This window comes from Toxotes jaculatrix, chromosome 16 (assembly GCF_017976425.1).
Source record: "Toxotes jaculatrix isolate fToxJac2 chromosome 16, fToxJac2.pri, whole genome shotgun sequence".
Classification (NCBI taxonomy): domain Eukaryota; kingdom Metazoa; phylum Chordata; class Actinopteri; family Toxotidae; genus Toxotes; species Toxotes jaculatrix.
In genome coordinates, this window is record NC_054409.1 from 14,630,641 (window position 1) to 14,651,620 (window position 20,980).

Consider the following 20,980-nt stretch of genomic DNA (forward strand, 5'->3'; position numbering starts at 1 on the left):
AGGTTTGTAAATGTGGAGCCAGATTTTAAAATGTGTAATAGGAGCTTGTGATTCAAATGATGCTGTTTTAAATGCTCTCAGATCTGCATCTGCATATCTGAAGGCAAATCTTTCTGCATTAATGTGAAATTGTGCATTCATAAGCCTTAGTACACATTGTCAAATCTTGTCACATTGCACTCTCACAAATGTCTTTTCAGGTCAGGTACTAACCTTGTTTACGACTCAGCTATGCTTTTTATTTTAAACACCAGCTCTGTACAAGCTCATGCCCCAGTGGTGTCAAGCACAGATCACTTCAACAAAGAGATTTTCTTTTTACACAACATGGTTGTTTTTACTCAATGCATGTAAGTAAGTACCTTTTGAATGTGCAGCACAGAACAGAACCACTATGTACACCAACAGAAAACTTGCATGTTGCCAGTGTACTCCTGTCTGATGACACTGTTAAATCACAACTACCCTTTAGTCAGAAACAGGAATTTCATGACATTTGTCATGGACACTCATGGTCTACAGAGAATGAATCCAAATAAATTTTGTGGTTGCCTGATTGGATGGGAAGACTGCCATGAAATTTATCGACCACATCGATGCTTCCCAGAGGACTTACCATTTCTGTTTTAGACAGTCATCCTTTAAGCCCACCCTCAAGTCAAAATGTCAGTTTTAAACGTGATATAAAAAAACTAACAGCTAGATTTTGCTGAAATTTTCTGTAGACTTCCATGGTTCGTTAAGGATGAATACAAATATTTTTGGTGTTGCCTGACCTTTCTTTGTCCTGTGAAGACCGTGAATGGCTGTATAAAATTTCCTGGCAATCCATCCAGTTGTTGTTGAGATACCTCAGTCTGGACTGAGGTTTGAAACCAGCTGGCTGGCTGACATTGCCGTCCCTTGGGACATTCTGCTAGTGTGATTAATAAAAATTGAATGTTGTTTGCTCTGTCCAATACTTTACTGGGGGTTGTATAAGGGGTATAAGGGGTGCTAGTGGGGCTTTAGTCCAGTTGGCCGAAGTTGGGAATCACAATGTTTGTTTACTTATTTGCACACATAAAATCTCTGGCAGAGCTGACCAAAGTTTGATGAAGGGGACAGATAATCTGTTTTAGGCAGTGTGCAATATGGACCTGTTCTTTTGCATAAGTTTGATATGTACAGTATATGTAGACATTTAAACATTTAATCTGTTTTAGGCAGTGTGCAATATGGACCTGTTCTTTTGCATAAGTTTGATATGTACAGTATATGTAGACATTATAACATTTAAGCCAGTACAACTTGAGTGCAGTGTTTGGCTATAAGAGCTCTGACTCTAAAGCTCAACCATCCAGGGAGAGCTTTTCAAGTAAAGCTTCCCAAACTGGGAAAACTGGGATATCCAGTGATCATATATTCTGCAAGGACAAAGTCCTTATTTATGAGAGAACCCTCTTGGGATCTGTCTCCAATAGGAAAATCTGTGTCTTATTGCTCATTCTTGCAAGTTCTGTGATCAATGCAAATTGTGATTACAAGACTAATGAGGGCTCTGCTCTGTTTGACTAATGGTGGCATTGCAATGCTTGGTTACCTTTCACTACATCATCTGCAAAATCCTAACAGGGGTGAATGATGGCCAACATTAGATCCAGCGTTTTTGTAATTACACTGATTAACCTGAATGGGCGCCACAACATTCATTTATACCTACAGCAATCAAAATATAAAATAGAGAAAAAAAAACTTAGGCCTAAAATATTTACAGTATATTTAAATTGACTGGCTTATTGCAACACAACATGATGTTTTATTTGTAGTTGTTGTATAGGTGTTACTTGTCACGTTTTGTTGTGTATTGCAGCCTATATTAACTGTGTGTTTTAACCAGAGGTCGTTGTGTTATAGATTTTAATCAACAAATTGTCCAGACAACTCTGTAAACCATTTTTGAGACAGAAGCCACCAGGTACATTTATCATCTTAGCAAAATACTATACAGCATGAAGCACACGCAATTTATACCATTTTAGTTTCTTTTTATGAACCATAGCATTCACTTTTAATATATTCAGAATTTCAGAACTCGATTCTCCAATATTGAGGATTTTTCATTGTTTTGTCAGAAATTAAAATCGTGTTCCGCAAATATATCGAATGATTCAGTCATGAATTAAATGTCTTCATTTATGACCACAAATTACATTTTATGATCGACGTAATGCTCACGGCTTCAGTTGTAGGTGTATATGATAGGCTGCAATGCTGGCAGCTGAGGGGAAACCATTGCAAGCATTTTCAGTGCTCAAAAACATTTCAGTGCACGTCCTACTTGTAAACCTCTACAGCAGGGCGATTTTGCGCGTCCCCGTGACTCGCCATAGAAAACAAAGCTGAACGTCTTCCATAACAGCTAGGGGTGCAGACTTGAGGAATATCCGAATTTATTCTGGATACATCGTGCTGAATATGGATTTACAGTGGGTGTAGCATCGTTGGAGACCGAGCCTTCTCGGCTGGGGTGACGGCAGGACATTAGCGAAACCGACGAAAATAACATCAGTGTGTTTTTTTTCTCGGGGTGCTTTGTCTTGTCCACCTAACGATAGCAAACCATCATTCTCGTTTCAATAGCGATATTCAGCTAGTTATCACTAGCTGCTGCCAGGATGTATCATCATGTTGTCACCTAAAAGTAACTGCTAGGACGTCGGATTGTGAAGGAAAAGCAGAAAACCTCGCCGAGGTCCCAACGGGTTGTCACCGGGACCTGAATCTGTGTTAGCCACAGTCGCAGAACCCACTGTTTTCGGCGATATGGCGGAGCAAGGCTACTCATCTTGGTGAGTACGCACAGGCACAGCTCTACCGACTAGCAGCAGCTACCGTTAGCTGCTGCAGCTGCCACGGTCACTAAACCATTCAATTATATGTCTGACAATTCGCTGAAATAGTTGGCTCTTAATGTCGACGCCTTACGATACATTTATCACCATCTAGAGAGCAAAATGTCAGTCGTCTAAGCATTTTTTCCTTAGCTGCACTGATGTTGCTAACAGCTATCTTGAGCTGGATGTTTAGCTAACAGCCCCACCAGCTGATGCTAACGCTAACTGCTTCGGTCAATTCCAATAGTGCTATTGTGAGCAAATGCTAACGAGCTAGCTGCCTAGCCAACGGCTCGATAAGCTCATTGGGTTAGCCAGTTGGTGAATGACTTCTTCGTTAATACAATAAGGGTTTGCTGTCCGAAAATTGTATTTTTGCACAATAAGCACAGTACTGTATGGCGGCGTGGGGTAGATTAGTGGACGTTAGGTGTGCCAGCAAATTAATCTTAGCTGATTAGATGGTTAGCATTCGTCGTCGACCCGTTGCACACAATAACAAAGGTTCTGCCGTGGAGCTAAGCTAGCGAACTGGCATCGCAGTCATGTCCCAAAATGCCAGTTTCAGCGTGAGCTTGGCATTGTGACACCCGACAGGTTGTTACAAATCATCTTTGCAGGATTGTGAGGAACACACGATTAAAGCCAAGTTAGCGTTATGGCTGAATTTTAGTGCTGGGTGAAGAACATTAAACGAAATCAAACAGAGAGGATGTGATCAGTGAATTGCGTTGTCCCCATGAATGAAAAGGACCTGACTTTATTGAGGCCTTGCTAATTAATGAAGGCTAAATTGTGCCTGTTTGATTCTAGCAACGCGGGTTGAGTGTTTGTAATGACCGTTTTCACAACATCCTCTTGTGTATGATTAGTTCAAACCAGTGACTCTCCAGACTGGGTTCATTGAATGGTAGGGGTCCACTGAAATGCAGTGTTCTGGTCATATAGGTTTGTCTAATTCATATGTCAACATTTTTTAGGATGTTTCTGGAATTCTGTAAGCCTTTATGTTTTTTTTTTCATATAATTTGTATGACTTTAATTGCAAGGAATTACTTACAAGAGGAGAAGCCCAACCACTGCGATATTTCCACTTTGATATAGCATTAGGCCAAAGACTTTCCATCAACAGACATGTCACAATAATGTACTATTTATTCAGCAACTAATTTATCTGGTGTGTTGATACAGGATTTCTCTTTTTTCCTCTTTAGTTTATATTTGACCTGCATTCTGTGAGTTTAGGGGTCAGCTTTTATCACATCCATTTAACTGTTAATATTCGGCATGTATGAAACACCAGTTGTTTTACCAGGAATTTCAAACACACAGCCACCGTTTCTGAAAAGGCCATCTGCTGGATTTAGTTTTTACTCTCCAGAGTTCCTTAACATTTATTCAGTAATGTTTGAGTGATGTTGATTGTCACTGATGTTCAGTGTATTGTGGTCACTGGAAACCTGCTACCACACAGCTGCCTCGTAGACACTGACAAAATATAAAAGGGTTGTGAAGAGTGAAACTAGTGCTAATAACATGTCCTGAAAATGCTGTCTTATATTTTTTTCTTTGTTGTGAAATTCAGAATGGAGTAAAAAAGATAAATATCCCTGCCTAAAACCCAAAACAGTTGGTCTAATATTAATTTGATGTTCTAGGTTTTCTACTGCAAAAGTTTGACTGTGTGCCTCTTTACATTGGTTGATTGTGACACACTTTTTTAATGATATCTGTACATATTGTCTTTTCCATATTACTCATAGTATACTACTACTGTTAATAACTGTTTTTGTTATTCTCATTCTGCCTGCGTTATGATTGGATCTCAGTATGCAAATTGGTTTGGCCGTGCCCTGTGTCAGCAAACATGGTGCATCCAAGATCAAGGGAAGCAATGCTATAAACAGCCATCATTTGAAAAAAAACTTTTAGGTGAACACTTTCTAGCTGTTGCTACTACTTGTAGATTTTGCTGGACCTGTTTAAGATGGTAGGAAGAGAGTTTGGGTTACTTTTCAACTTGCTGGGTTTTTTGGTTTCTTAGGAATGGGATCACAACTATACAGGTTACATTTACAGTCTTTCACCTGGCTGATAGCTGATCATAGCACAAGCCAGGCCATCACTGACTGTGGTCAGGGTGATGCAGCGCATTCTGTGTGTATTTACACCTGGTACTAACATGCATTTTTTCTTATCCAAATTCAGATCACATGTTAATGCCAAGTGGAAATTGTGTCTAAAATACAAGGCCTTTTGACTTGGGAAGCCTAGTTTAGCATAAAGGAAAAAAACAACTAGCCTCGATCAAAGACAGAAATGCAGTGTCCAGCGGCTTCAGAATTGTCTTGTATACGTGTTGTAGCCTCAAGTCTCTGTGTCAAGTGAGGCTAAACATGTCTCGGGCCATTCTTTGTATGGAGAACATGGACATTTCAGGATGATTATTTTGTTTTCCATTTATTTTTTTATGATTAGTTGATTAACAATTTTTCCAGGAAATAGGGGAAAATGCTTCATACAGCACAACAATTTCCTGCAGACCAAGGTAACATCTTCAAGTGACATTGTTGCCTAAAGAAAATGACTAAAATAGTTGCTGATTTATTTTCTGCAGTCAACTTATTAATTAACTAATTGACTAATTGTTGCAGCTGTAATTTAGATTTACCTTTGCATTTAATAATGCCTGTGAGGAGAACAAACATGTCTTTCTTAAAAATGTGGTTGTTTTGCTTTGAAATCACGCAACCACCCTTAGGGAAGTAAATCCTACCTCAATGGGGTCTGGTTGTGTGGTTGTTTGTGTTAGTGTGCAAGGTAAGCAGAAAAATATTATTGAGCACAGTGACTAAGTGACTAGCCTAAATATCACTGAGGAGCCTCAGAGATGAACAATGGGTAAAGACAGCTACATAGTTGACATTAAATCGAAGCTGGTATCTTCACAGTGGCAACATGTTTTGCTTTGCAGTCAAACTGTCAAAAATATCGCACAGCTTTTCACATAGTTCCTCACTATACAGTCATCTGCGGTTTTATTTTACAGCATTGTCACATGACTGGTTGCTTTTTTTTTTTTTTTTTTTTAATATGTTGTTTAATTTGAACATGTGTAAGGTGAGACATGAGATAAGTTGCAGTCTGTAAAGCAAAGCTGAAGCTGAAAATGTTGAAATTAGTGAAAGCACTTGCAGTGCTGCAGTTCATGTGGTTAAGATTTTGGCTGAGAAATGTTAATGGTGTTGCACCTGCTTGGTTAAACTCCATCATCTATCAGATTTTTGTTTACATTACCGGGTTAGTAGATGGGGTTTTGACTTCATATCAGCTCCAGTGTGGTTAAACAACTTAACCACCATTACACTAGATGATCTGCTCTATTTTCTCTTTTAAATAATATTTACAAAAAATATTTGGTAATATTATTTCTGCCTGTTTTGACTGTCTTGTTATTCTGCCCTTGTCTTTGTCACTTTTTGACATACCTGCTTTGAAAAAATAAGGAGCACTTCTGCTTTATGAATACTTTTTAAAAGACTGTATCTCTGTACAAAAACCATTACCCCAGAAGCGAATAATATTCTTGCTGCTGTTACTGGTATGTTGCTAAAGTAAGTCTTTGAAAGCAATGAAAGTGTGTGCGCAGACACTTGGTTAGGGTGCTGTGCTCGGCAGAATTTGCAAGTTCTGTTGTGCACAATTAGTTTTATAGCTACTATATTGCAGCCTGGATAAATTACTAAGTAAACCACAGTAATTCCTGTTTAGTCTTGTAGTAACCAAAGAGCTTACGTACAGTTCCACAGAGATGTCTTATTTGAAAGCTGCCGAATTGTTGTTTGCTGCTGCCTTTGAACAGCGCTCACAGCAGCAGGTAGCTGTAGCTTTGCAGCTTTCTTGATTTCTAACGATAGGTAAGGGGCTGTATGTTACTGTCACACTGCTACGATTCTGTGTATAAAAGCAGTAGCTTTCCCCTAGTTTCACTTCCTCACTTTCAGTTTTAAGGCATTTGCATGTGGTTAAGTAAAAACTTTTCAGCCCTCTCGGTTTATGGTGAAAGTGTTAACATGGTGCTTTCCTGAACATGGGGATATACAGTCACATAGATGTAAATGGGAAGAGCAGACCTATACAGTTGACATACAGTTTTTCATTTTGCTTGTCCATCCAGGCAGGTGTCACCTTATGTGTGACTCTTCCCTTTGTACAGACTGATCATCCGCTGCACTTGGTGGTGCCACCATATGAAAGCTTTTAATCTCTTCCTGAAGAGTTAAAGAAGCATTTCATTTAATCATAACCTAGTAAACCATGTGTAGACATTGTAAAATGTTGACCTTCGTTCTGTGTAATTTTCATTCATAACTTCGGTTCTGGCCATTGCTTTTGACCAAATCACTGTGCGCCTTTGTTTGAAGTTGAGCATATTGTTGGACGGCAAAAGCGACCAATCTGTGTAATCTTCAGGGGTGGTTGTACAAGTGTGGTTATGTGGCAAGTGCACACAACAGATGTCCCAGTATGACTGAGAAAGGCAGCACCTTTGTGATGTGGAGAGGGAGAGAGGTGGTAGGCATGACCATCGTGTCAGCAGTCAAAGGTAAATATGATGTGATCTTTCTGTTGGGTATGAAAATATACCTGCTAACAGGAGGTGACAAAGTGAAACCGTCTCCAAAATAACATTAAGGAGTACACTGTGAGGAGAACACTGGACTAACTAAAGTGTGATATTTAGCCTTTCTTGTTCCTTTGCTGTGAAGTAAAGTCTGTCCATTACATAGAGTTACAACACAAAGATAGTTTTATCGTAATCATTTCTAGTACAATTCCAGTACTTGCCAACTCTGCACATTAATGAAGAGTCTAAATTGGCATTAATAAGGAGATGCGAAAACTGCAGCAACCACATCTATCAAACTGAAAGTCTAGAGTTGTGCTTGGTTATATGTGTGGTATTTCCCATTCTTACTGTAGGTTATGCTTGGGTGGAAATAGTTGTAAAGATTTGTTTTAGCCCCTGGAGTGACTGCACAACATCAAAAGTAATGACAAATACTCCCAAGAAACTGTAACCAGCAATTTGGGGTATTTTTTTTTTTACTTCATAAATGACTTGCATAGTTGACTGTTTATCAAAGTTATCCTTAATTAATTTTCAGTCATTTGATTAATAAATTGATTGTTACAGCACTAACCTTTCACAGTTAATTCTCTAGATTGCTTGGAGGTTTCATTCAGCGACGTTGCTTTCCATGTGTGGAGGAAGTCTTTTGATGTTCATAACACACAGTGATCCCCACAAGCAAATGCTGATCACATTACCGTAGTTCAGTGTCCTCGCTACGTCCTTTTGAGGCTACCTGCTAAAACTGTCACGGCAACTTGTTTTGCACAAGTACAAGTATTTATGTGTTTTCCCTAGCTTACCATAAAAGTTTTTCAAGTGCCTCGCCCCAATTTTTATAAAGGATTATTAAAAATGGAATCTTGAGTATGCCCTTTTAATATTATTAGCAAATTATATAAATGTGTTATCCTTCAGGAATGTTGCATGCGATGATGGCTGCACATCTGTATCGACAACACCCAGTAAGCAGTAGTTGAAAAGTACATTTTTCCCTTTCTCTTAAGCCTTAATGAAGGAAACATGGTTATTAAGATCTAATCCCAAAATCCTATTAGTAAGACTATCCACAGAACAATCCAATTCAAGCTCGCCTTTTCAGACACTGACTAATCAAGTAATCATTCACACAACTCACTAAGTAGATAATGTTGAAAATGTTGACTTCAGCACATTTTTCAAATAAGATTAAATGGACAGTAAGATCTCATGTTAATGAGCCGTTGTAGTCTTTTAAATGAGAATCTGTCGTACATCAAAAAACAAAAATGACAGCAAACACTGCCTCATACTTACTTTTAGGTCTCCTGTCATAGATGTTACAATTGCATACACACGGCTAAGATTGCAGTATTCTCAGATATGATCAGTTTAGAGCACACGCTGACCTGACAGATTACAGAAACACCTGTTGCCTGTGTCCTGAAAAGAAGCAGGACTAATGATTAGTCTTCAGAACTTAAAGGCCAAAGTAGTTTTAATTTGGAGGCACAGTGGACTGACCCATCTCAAATTTTGAGCCTGTGGTTTTTACTCATGGTGTTCATGTGCTCTCAGAAAAGTAACAAAAGGATTAGATGTGGTCCTCAGTCTTGATAGGTTTTTGTCAGCAGCTTGTATATATCTGTGCCCCCCCCCCCCCCCCCCCCCGAAAAAAAAATATTCTGGAGACGATCTGCTGCAGGCCATCCTTGTGACTGTGAGCTGAGGGGTGGACCATGTAATTGTAACACCACAGGCAAACCCAACTCAGGAGCTCACATGCTCTCTACATCAATCTTTTCTGTCCATTTCTAAGTTGATCCCTCATCAACACTCATTGAAACAAACAAAATAAAATGTCCCGCAGAAGAGTGTAAATACACACCAGAGCCGCTATGCAGGGCAGATGTATTTATTTTCATAGAGGAAAAAGGGCACTGTTGATCACAGGATGTAGCCTATTACATCCATAATTGGATGAGAACGTGGAGGCAGATAAATGTTAATTCCCAATTGGAGGTCCAGTGGCGACTCCACCCAGTGGTTACTGTAAGCCTATGTAAATTATGGCACAAGTAAAATGAATATATATGCAAGGGGCTCACCGTTTCTCAGTTTGAGTAACATGTCCACATGTGTGTTTCAGGACAGACTGTATTATTTTTGGACTCTCAGTTTTAGATATCCACGCCCCACAGAGGCAGCATTTGCAAAAGTCTTGATTGTGGCCTGGTGACCTGGCCCTTAGTGGTCAAGTCATGCATTCAACTGGCTTGATGGAGGGACGGTATTGGAATTGTGTTATTGAAAACCTAGTCTGTCAGTGAACAAGGACGTCTTATGGCACTTTGGGCTGCCATCCAGCCCTCAACAGTCCGGGATTGTATTTTGTTTTTAAATGTTCCATTCATCTATCTCACCCATGTTCTCCAGGCTTCTGTGCACAGAATTCAGACGAACCAGTTCGATACTAGAATATGAATGAGGTCTGTGGTAGATTAAACTGGCTGTCTGTCGGCGTGCTGTGTTGACAGTGAGGCAGTGACATCATTAGTGTCTGTGTGTAGAAGAACAAGGTCAGTTTCTTAATCGCTTTCTTAATGCTTGAAGCCAAACTGTTGGTACGACATTTAACCCATTTAGGTTACAACCTACAAAGAAGCAGCACTTTCCTGACTACGGTGTCATATTTGTACTATATTGTTAGATGTTTATAATAGCTGCCTACGTCTTGGGTCAAGTACACCGGGCCCCATTGTAATTTGACTTGTCTGTTAAGATGATGCCTGCTGAGTGTGTTTTTCAGTCATTAAGTAGAGACCTGTATTGGATAAACAAGACCAGGGCAGAGCTACATGATGCAGCATTGTCCTGGTGTCCTGTTTCCACAGTGAACTACATGTTACCCCTCCCCTCCAATACACCCTGTAGTCATTCCTGTACTACTAAATGAATGAAAGAGACAGGAGATTCTTGCTTTTCTTCCTCCGCCAGCATCACAGTGTATCCTGTGAATTCCTGTGTCACATGCGCATCAGAATGGAAAATGATTTGAAGTCCTTTTATACAGGGGCTGTTTTCTCTGTCAGTACTTGGAGGAAAACTAGTAATGCAGCCCAGAGATACTCAGAACTGAAACAGTATTCACAGCATGCCACCAGAAAAGCATTTCAGTTGCAGGGCCTGATTTCTTCATGAAATAATACTGTGTTTACTACCGTGTTAGTAGATATTAGATATAAGTAAATTTTTTGGATCAAACCACAATGGATTACCTCCTGAGGCCTGTTCGTGCTGTGATAGTGTTTGCTGGGTTACTCCTTATGTCCATTTTCTATATGGTAATTGTAATTTTCCTAGTGCTATATAAATAAACCTTGCCTTGCCTAGTGTAAATATTGTGTTGATTTATATGTTATCTGTACCAGATATTTAGACCTGATCTTATCAATGTAATTTACAAATAAAAGAGATTTTATTTCATTGTATTGTACCTGTTACACCAGGTTTCCCAGCACAACTGAAATGCAGCCTGCATGATACAGTATGTTGCAGAGGAAACCCATTTATATTCTCTGTATGTTGCTTCACAATAACTGAGTAGGGATTGAGTTGCTGGCTACAGCTGTAGTCGAGTGGGAGACATTTTTTTTTGCCTTTGAGAAGACGACACAGAGCTCACTAAATCAGACGTCAATAGAAAAAGAGATGCCAGAGTCAAACACTGGGGAAAAAAAATCCCAAAAAACAAGAAACTTTTACAGCTGTTAATTCAACTCAGTTTTGTTATTTTTAGATAAGTAACTTGTAAGAAATATACTATTAAATGTCATCCAGGTGGTGCTGGCAAGGGTCAACTTGTGATCATTGTTCCTTTTAAGTAATGTGGTTTTCCTGTGAGGAGCATCGGTCATCATGATTTTTAAAACTTCCTCTCTGTGACTTTGCAGCCCTCTGTATACCAAAGTCCTGACTTTCTTCCCTTCTTTCATTTAATCCTGTAAATAACATTCAACATTTACTGAATGTGAATTATACTAACATATAGCTGGAGCAATACTGAGACAATACAGATGAAAGAGTTTAAAAACTAAAAATAAATTGGGTGAAAGTGTTTTTAAAACGTACATTATTTGTGTTTATGATTATTAGTTCCTTAACTTAGTGGTGTATTTTTGTTCTGATTGTGATGTTTTACAGTTGAAAACCTACTCTCCACACAATTTCTTGTCATTTATTGGCTGGCCTATTCATTGCTGCCACTACTATGTGTCTTCAAGTTAACAATGAGAGATTTTGGTCTAAGTTGACTTTTGAATCATCATCATCATCATCTTGGTGTAATGACTCACAAGTGTAGGGTTACACAAGAGTAATTTTGCATGACGTGAATCATCAGCATTGTGGATTTGCTGGCAACTGTAGTGTATATGTTTTGTTTTTTTTCCCCCTTTGTGGGACGTTTTAAGTGCACAATAAAGATTTTTTATACTCAGATGAAGTAGTGGAGAGTAAATGTACACTAAGAAGCAAAAACAGGGGCTATTTGAGACGCAGCCCATTATTGTGTTTGTGTCTGGAAAACAATCGGTGACGCCTACTCTACAGCAGGGTAGTCCAGCCCTGGTCCCGTTCAGGTGTTTGCTGTGTTTTCATGTCATTTTCTGCAAACTTCGATCTCAGAGTCTCATGTGGCTCAGCGATGATGACATTATTGGGTTTGTAGGTTTTGTTTTCTGCTTCTTTTTTCTTTAACCTCAGCCAGCATGCCTCACCCATGGCCAGAGGTTTTGGCAGGAGACACAACAGATCAGGATTAGGGTCAAATCTGCACTTCTCACCTGAAGTCAGCTCTTCACAATGCCAGCCTTGTCTTTGCCCCAGAGAACAGGCCCGCATTATAAGGTTGCATGTCAAGTCGACGCTGTGTCAAGGCCCCAGGTCACTGATATGGGAACAATTTGGTGCTTAGACACAGCATCAGTGTGCAAACCAGCAGCCTGATTACACATTTGTCTGATAAAACAGTGAAATTACTTTATACTGAAATTTGAAGATTAATTAGATGTCTAATCTAGCAACTAAAACCTCTTATTTCCGTGAGCCCAGAAAAATCTATTTGACTGACAAATATACTAAAAAGGAGCTGGATGACTGAAGTCCTTGAGCTACACTCATCCTTCATCAAAACAGTGCAGCTCATCTTTCCTAGACCATATCAAAGGTGCCAGCCAGGTTCAAATTGAAGTGTATAGATACTCTTTTAACAGCAACCCTGAGCAGAGGACATGCATTATGCTGTCCTTCATCAAGTCCTCTTTATTTTGTCTAGTCTGTCTCATAAAACACAACATCATCTAACGCTTGGACACTTGGGAGCATAGCCACAAGTCTGAACCAGTTCTTTGTCAACAGCTGTTGCAGTGATATGGGGATCCAAAAAGGCTTTGCACAGATAGAACCAGGAGAGTTGGAGCTTTCACACAATGTATAATTTGTCAAGCTTGTGTGAAAACTGAGTGCATTTTAAAAGGTTATTACAAATTTTAATTTATAAAAATTATTAATATTTGGTATGTAGCTAATCATTTCAAAACAAAAAAAAACAAAAAAAAAAAAACTAAAGCTTCTGTACAAAAGAGAAAAAAACAAACAAAAAAACAATTAGAAGTACAAAGTGAGCTGATTACAATATAATATATAATAAGTTTTGCGAGCTTTGTAAAAGTAAAACTGGTTTCAGCTGGTTTCCCAACTATGGGTGAGTCATGTGCACCCAGATTTAATCAATTAACTTAATCAAAATTTAGAATAAAGCAAAAAAATCTAAATCTCACCTCTGCTGTGAGCCGGGACCCCCTTCCTTTGTAGACGGTTTCCAGTGTGCCCAGGATCGTATGGATCCCATTTGCCTTTATTGATTTTCATAATCAATAACTTGTTTTCTCCCAGTTCTTCTTTAAAATGCAACAAAATTTGCAATTCTTATTTTACTACTGAATTGTTTGACTCTCCTTGCTTTGCTGCTTTGTTGTGTGTAATTATGAGGCCCAGTGATCTCAGGGGAACAGAACATGTTCAGCTCTGTGCAGCGCAGCATCAGTACATTGTGCCATGATACAACGTGCATGTTTTCAAATTCTACTAGATGGTTTATTAAGATTTTTCAGTGTCATAAATAAGAATACTGTGATTATACAATCCAATAGTTAACCTGACCTGTGCTAACCCAGTTCCCCTTAAATACACAATGCACAGGTCAGTCTGCCATTTCGTGAAGTGGATCTGCTGCTCAATTAGTTTACACCTGCCGTTATATACACACTGTACGTGATAATCTTAATTGCAGTTGTACATTTTGGTTGTCAAAATGTTTTTGCATGTCTGCTTCAGAGGAGGAACTGTGACTACAATTACAGTTGCATACTTGTCTCCATCTTCATTTTGTTGAGAACTGTGCAACCACAGTGTACTCTGACGTCAGACCGCCGGTTACGTATGCGTATATGGTCGTGCACTCTTCAGCTGAATTGATTATAGAGTACAATCCAGTAGGACAACAAAACACATCTTTATCCCAAGAGAAAAGGATACTTGAAAGCCACAGTTAAACAACTCCAGGGGAAGAAATGCCCTTTAAGTTCATAATTGTGCTATAATTCAAGTTAATGTAGACCTCTGTTTTGAAAGTAGCCAAGTGAATAACTTTACTTTTTTTATTTGTTTGACTAAAATAGCATGTCCTTAAAAAAACATGTTTGTTTACCATGTTTGGAAAAGGGTAAAAGGTCAGAGAGGCTTATAAAGAATTAAATTACATATTGAAAAATGAAAGCAAGATTGGTCTAACAGATAACAGGAGGCGTTATCATATCAGATCAAATGTGTTTTTCCTTACCACAGCGTGTAATGAATTAGCAGGATGGTCAAAAATTAAACAGCTGTGGCTCTGGTCCAACTTGTAATGCGTAAAGGATTCCAGTTAGGACCAACCAAAGGAGCAGATTACCTTGAAGTCTGGAGTCTTCTGAGAATATCATTAGTGTATCTTAAGGCTGATTTACTTTCCAACTGATCATGTGATGTTTATGGTAGTTACAACTTTTGTTGAGGTGGAAAAGTAAACAAAATAATGTTTTTGTTTTCAGCATAAAACAGAAGATGATATGCATATTTCTTACCAGTTTCATTGCACGGTCATCTGTTCACAGAATCTCACATGTGTATCTCTCTCTCTCCTCTTCAGGGCGTACTCCCTAGTTGACTCCAGCCAGGTGTCCACCTTCCTCATCTCCATCCTTCTCATCGTCTATGGCAGCTTCAGGTGAGTGTCAAAACATAAACAATCACTTCAGCATGCAAGAGGATAGTGGACATTGACTTGCAGAGCATGTCTTGTTTCCCACATATGTAAAACCTATAACTTCAGGTATAATGTCCTAAGTGATAGTTTACACTCCTAACTCGGTCACAGACCTGTTGCTTTTGGTTCCCTACACAACAAAAGCATTAGTATGTTCTAATAAACCTTGGCTTTATAGGGAGAAAATAAATTTTGTTTGGTTTGTACAGATAAAAAAAAAAGTAAAATTACCACATACGTTCATTTACCATGCAGCTGATATATGGACCTGGTTTACAGGGTCAAATCTAGCAAGATTGTACATCATCTGCTTAATGTGAATGAAAATGAAAAACGTTTGTTGCAGCACAGTCCCAGTGTACCCTGTGAACGGGAGGTGATTTTGGTGCATTATGTGCACCGAAAATGATCTACAGTTCTGCACCTAATGGTGTTTTGATTTATTTAATTGCATTAGGATATTGACCAAAGTGCATTTGTTTTAGAGGAGCCGTATTATCAGGTAAATGGCTTCACAGAGTTTGATTCTCAAGCTGTATAGAGAGCAGGTTTTTTTTATGCAGACCCATCTGTTATTAATGAAGATGCTGAATCAATCAGGTGTCCATGTATCAGATAAACCGTGTCTTCATTTATAAGTGAGCTGTTAATGCAAACTGTCCTCTCTGCCATCCAGATATAAAGAGGCAGAGAGGCCAGAGCAAACATGATGCTCCATCAGCACTCCATGATGCAGGCACACATCAGAAAAAAAATTTGTTGGGGTGCATTATGGTCGTTGGGAGGGTTTTAGTTATTATGTGGGAGTCACGACTGATCTGATCAAGTTTCATTGAGCTCATTATGGTGTCAGGAGACAAAATCATTTACAGCCTTTGCGTTTCCGTCCGCCTGTTTTTAAGTGAATTTTCCAGTTGTGCACAAAAAACCTAAGTGGAAACGGCAGAAATTTAAAAAAAAAAGAGAGAGAAAAAAAAAGAAAATTCAAAATGTAACAAAGTTTTTATGTTTGGCCACAAACAAAATTTGTACCTGAAGCATGTGAATTAAATGTCACTGAAGCTTCTGATTCCCTGAAGAGACAAAAAATAGCGATAGATGAAAACATCATGTACGGATTGATGTTACATTCCTTAAATAAATACATGAAAGACACATAAATGCTACATTTTTGTACCATTTATATCATTTTATGTTTGACTGCCACTTTTTTTTAATCACACCATGGAAAAATAGCAATGTTGCATCACATATAATGTGACTATAGAGATGTTTAGAGATTCTCTACTAAGCCTGTATTTTTCAAGACAGAAAAGCACAGATGTTACTAATAACATTAGCAATGACAAGTTGTGTTCTAGTCAAGTGTTCCTGTAAGCCATGACAATGTGACAGAGAGCCAACATGCATTATACCAGAGCCCTGAGACTGACCTTCATTATTTACACCTGGTCTTTTCCTACTAAAGGCCTGTTCCTTGTAACACAGAAATATACATGGGGGATGAAGGTATGAGTGTAGACGTTACTCATAGAAATAATATTTTTATAAGCATATTTGATTTTTATAACATTTTTATGACTGTGTTTTAAACTGTTTCAGATGGAAAAAAGAAAACTAAATGAAATGTGAATATTTTGTGGGTTGACATGTGAAAGACACTATTTTTAGTTTTCAGTGTAGAGACACTTTAAGTTCACAGACCTCCCACTCTCTGCAGAGTTTAGGCTTTCATCCTTTACTCCACCCATTACTTGGTATTTCATGTCAGTATTTTCCTTGTTCTCTTAAATTAAACTCTGGAATGAGTAATCAACTTAAAGGAAAAGAAGAATTTTTTAAATGTTTTATTAATCAAAGTGCCCCACAAAGAAAAAGTGAGTCATCTGCCATTGACAGAGATATTTATATGCAAAAAGAGCGGTCAGGGGTCATACTCTCTGATTCATTCGCTGCAAATGTAGGCTGTGTTTTAAAGGCTGCTGTACAACCCTTCACCTCACATTAACAGTCTGCGTACTTTTGAGGTTCTGATTACTGATGCTCGTGTCTAAACACTCACACTCCTGCTCTCTTCCCTCTCCCCTCTTCCTTTCCCTCCCCACTGCAGGTCATTAAACATGGATTGCGAGAACCAGGAGAAGGATAAAGACGGTAACCCCTCGACAACAGGGTCTTTCAATAACAGCAACACAAACAACAGTGAGTGTTACACTGTACTTACATGCAAAGACCTGAAATACACAGACAACATGCTTTCTCGGATTTACAAATAATCACTAAATGTTCTGCTTGTGACCACATTTTTAAAGCCGTAACCTTTGTATATATGTATTTTGTTTTCTTGTGTTTTTAAATACTTCTCACTTTAATGTTTGTACTGTTTTGCAGGTATTCAGACTATAGACTCCACACAGGCCCTGTTCCTGCCCATAGGAGCCTCTGTGTCTCTGCTAGTTATGTTTTTCTTCTTTGACTCGGTACAGGTGGTCTTCACCATCTGCACTGCAGGTAACTGCTGCTCTTGAACATAACACAAGAATGCAACAGCAATATAATTAACTGTTCACATTTTCTGTTCAGTAGTTACACTCTGGGGAAGTCAGTCTTTTTTTCTGTGCTGATTATTGAAACTGTAAAGACCATTAGCTGCCCCATTAAGCCGACAGAAAACAGCCCGAACAAGCAGTAGGTGTATAAGGCCTTTAGTCTCATTGCTGTGCTTTGTTCTTCTCCTCAGTTCTTGCAACAATTGCATTTGCATTCCTCTTGTTGCCAATGTGCCAGTATCTGACCAGACCCTGCTCACCACAGAACAAGTAAGGAAATTGTGTGGATTCTTTGTGTCTTTAAATTGAGTTTGTTGTTGAACTGCTCCATGCTATTTTGTACTTTGTTGTTTTTTGGTTTTTTTTGGACAAATATTCATAAAGCTCTTTGATTCAGCCTGCACATATATCAGTGTCACAGTTTCACTTAATGCATAAAAATCATTTTTAATAAACTCTGGGCCCAAGTAACCAGATATTTGAGTTCTCTCAGGCAATAGTTTCTCAATAACCAATATGAACACCTCCTCTCTAGTTACAGATTCAGAGCCTCTGATCAAGTTTCAGTTAAACCTTTGTGTGCTTCACAGACCCAGTAATGACCCAGCTTCCAACCCAAAACTGGGTTGCGATCTGTCTTGCTTTTACATGAAAATCAGGTTCCTCCCCACTGCAGTACAGAGGGTCGTGGTAATTTACCTGAAACACACAGATGAATCTTTTTCTTTTTTTTTTTATGAATTATGAACAAGACAAACCTTTTATCGCTTTTAGAGGCTCTCACTCACTCCACTCAACCCATACACATCTGTGCTCTCTTTCCTTTTTCAAATCATTGAGTATGCAGATGCTGCTCAGTGGTAAAATAAATCAACGTGTACATGTTTGCTGGTTTCACTTTTTCTTTTAATAGTCCTGTGTGATTTTTTGCGTATTTGTTGTTTATTGCAGGATTTCATTTGGCTGCTGTGGGCGTTTCACTCTGGCTGAGCTCCTGTCCTTCTCCCTCTCTGTTATGTTGGTGCTCATCTGGGTGCTGACTGGACACTGGCTTCTCATGGACGGTGCGTCGCCCTGTCATGACTCTCACGTTGCCTCAGGGTTCACAGAAAATAGCTGTGTAGCAGGTTGTGCACCGTGGATCCTCGTGGCACATTTCTCTGAGCTGCAGCGCGGTGTGTGGTTCATATTGCTGACATTAATGGTGCTGGAAATATACAGCAGTAAATAGTTTTGAGAAGTATTGAAGTATCAGCACAGAACGGTCTCTTAATTATCCAAGTAGACAACTATTAAATGTTATTTAAAGCATCCCAGTCTCCAATCGAGGCACGAGTCTGGACTTAATTCATCATTTCCTGAGGAGGAAGTAACTTGACATGACTCTTTAAATGACACTATTTTCAGGCCCTGGCTGCAGCGTGCTGCATGCTAACAGGAAGAATATACTCATGTTCGTCAGCTGCTTTATAAAGCATAACTGGCATTGAAGTTAACTGGTCTTGATCAATGTTGGTGTCTTAGTGGAGCACTGACAAAGCAGAGAAAAGTGTGTGGGTGTGTGCAGTTCTTTTATTTGACCCAGTTGACTGCAATAATTTGAAACATATTCTTGGCAGTCTTCTCCAGTAATGTGAACAATGTGGCCTTGAGACGAATGGCAACATTTCATCACAAAAAAAACAAGAAATAAACATGCACAGATGAAATTGGTAGCAGCTTTATTGAACTGAGAGTCGATTTTGAAATGCAAATTGAATTTAAATTGGAACATGATCCAAAGAATCGAAATTCAATTATAAAAATTGCTAGATTTCCACACAAGATTGACATTCTTACTGTGTCCATCAAAACTAGTAAAATATTTTTATTTTTGTTCAACCTACACACAGAAGCTACAAAGCAAAAAAGACAAAATAACAAAAGAAAACAAAGCACTAATTCAATCTAACAGATTGGACAAAGGGAAAATATAAAATTATATACCGTAAAATTAAACTACGGTAAATTAAAAAAGCAAATTATAAAGGTGTTGCAGTGCCCTTCTGAGTTCCTGCTGCCGTTACACCTTGTTGGAATAAATGCCTGATCCATTATAATAAACATACACTGGTTTTATTGATGCAAATATTCAGTGTTTGAAAACCCTGAAATGGCCCATATTTGATCTCAGCACCATCTCGGGTCTTATCAGGTCACACCTGCTGCACCCAAAAGTGAAGTAGGACATGAACAGAATATCTTCATCAGATCTCTCTAACATCTCTCTAATTAATTAGGCCTATATGCACATTAATTACTGTTATTTAAACAAACCTTCTAAAATCCATTCCCATATTGCTACTTCAGCTCATTTCTTCTAAAATGTAGAATTGTGCATGTTTTTTTTTTTCCTCCCCACAGCTTTAGCCATGGGCTTGTGTGTTGCCATGATAGCCTTTGTGCGGCTCCCCAGTCTGAAGGTGTCTTGCCTGCTGTTGTCAGGACTGCTCATCTACGATGTGTTCTGGGTAAGAAATGCTCCTGTCGCGAACTTTACCTGCGTCACGGCTGACATACAAGCCACTGCTATGAGTCATTGCAAATATATGAGTACACACTCAAATTAGCTCATAATATCCCTCTGTCAGTAGATTTTTACAAAGCAGTAGTGACTCAGCGTATGAAAGCCTTTGCATTTGTTCTAAAGATCCCTGAACAGCATGTTTGGAAGAAACTGGGTAGTTTGCATTAGCATTAGACATAGACATTGTCACCACGGCTTAACAAATACAAGAGAGCTACCTTCAAAAACTCAGCCTTCACAAATAGAATATTAAAGGAACTGAACCAGAAAAATCACTAAGAGGAAGGTGAGCGTGTTCTAAAGGACAAGCTGTCTCACCGAGTCAAAACAAGGATGAACATCACTGTTCCCTCTTGAGAAATTAAAAACACCAAAGTGTAGTTGTCTGTCTCCGGCACTGGTTGGTTTACATAGGGTTTATTAGCCACCATTGAATTGTCACTACTTTGTCTCATCAGTGTCAAGGTGAAGCAGTATCTCATGAATGATCATTTTAATATGGCAGTGTTTGTCAGTTGGTTCATGAGTAACTGTGGTAGAAATTCACGATTTTATTTGAGTTGTTTAAAAAAGTGTGTATTTTCCATAATTTAAATAAACCACTGAGCCTAATAATAAGTTTAGATCACAGTTGTCATGTGAGCCTTGTAAAGCTCAGGGATCAAGAGCAGCACATGGCTGTGTCAGATATGTTGCTTCTTTCATTCAAATGCTAATATGCTTGTTCGATTACTTCTCAGAGAGAAATTAACGATGAGTAACAATGTCACTGTTAGAAAGACCCCCTGTGAGAAATGTTTCAGTATTCACAGACAACTGCCAGACTTCCTGTCAGGTTTACCCCTCACTTAATCATCAAAAAAAAAAGGTTTTCTCACACAGATACTTCTGGTAAAGTTCTGCCACTGAAGACATTCTCTGCAGTTGCTCTTATCGTGCCCATATTAGGCTCCTAGCAACCTGCCGGGACACCGCTGCCTTCAGTGTTTTTCCCCCCAACGACACTGACAA

General features: G+C 38.8%; 1 protein-coding gene across 3 annotated transcripts in view; it reads left to right on the forward strand.

The window, feature by feature from the left end:
• Positions 1-2,325: 2,325 nt before the first annotated feature.
• Positions 2,326-20,980, forward strand: part of sppl3 (signal peptide peptidase 3) — a 33,454-nt gene continuing 14,799 nt past the window's right edge. For all 3 annotated transcript variants that reach the window (XR_005895491.1, XR_005895490.1, XM_041059013.1), the window contains exons 1-7: positions 2,326-2,831; positions 14,738-14,815; positions 16,965-17,056; positions 17,246-17,365; positions 17,595-17,673; positions 18,355-18,467; positions 19,807-19,913. Coding sequence is in view for 1 of the 3 variants with exons in the window: in XM_041059013.1 (XP_040914947.1) it covers positions 2,806-2,831; positions 14,738-14,815; positions 16,965-17,056; positions 17,246-17,365; positions 17,595-17,673; positions 18,355-18,467; positions 19,807-19,913 (615 nt within the window). In the remaining 2 variants the exon portion in view is untranslated. The remainder of the gene's footprint in view (positions 2,832-14,737; positions 14,816-16,964; positions 17,057-17,245; positions 17,366-17,594; positions 17,674-18,354; positions 18,468-19,806; positions 19,914-20,980) is intronic.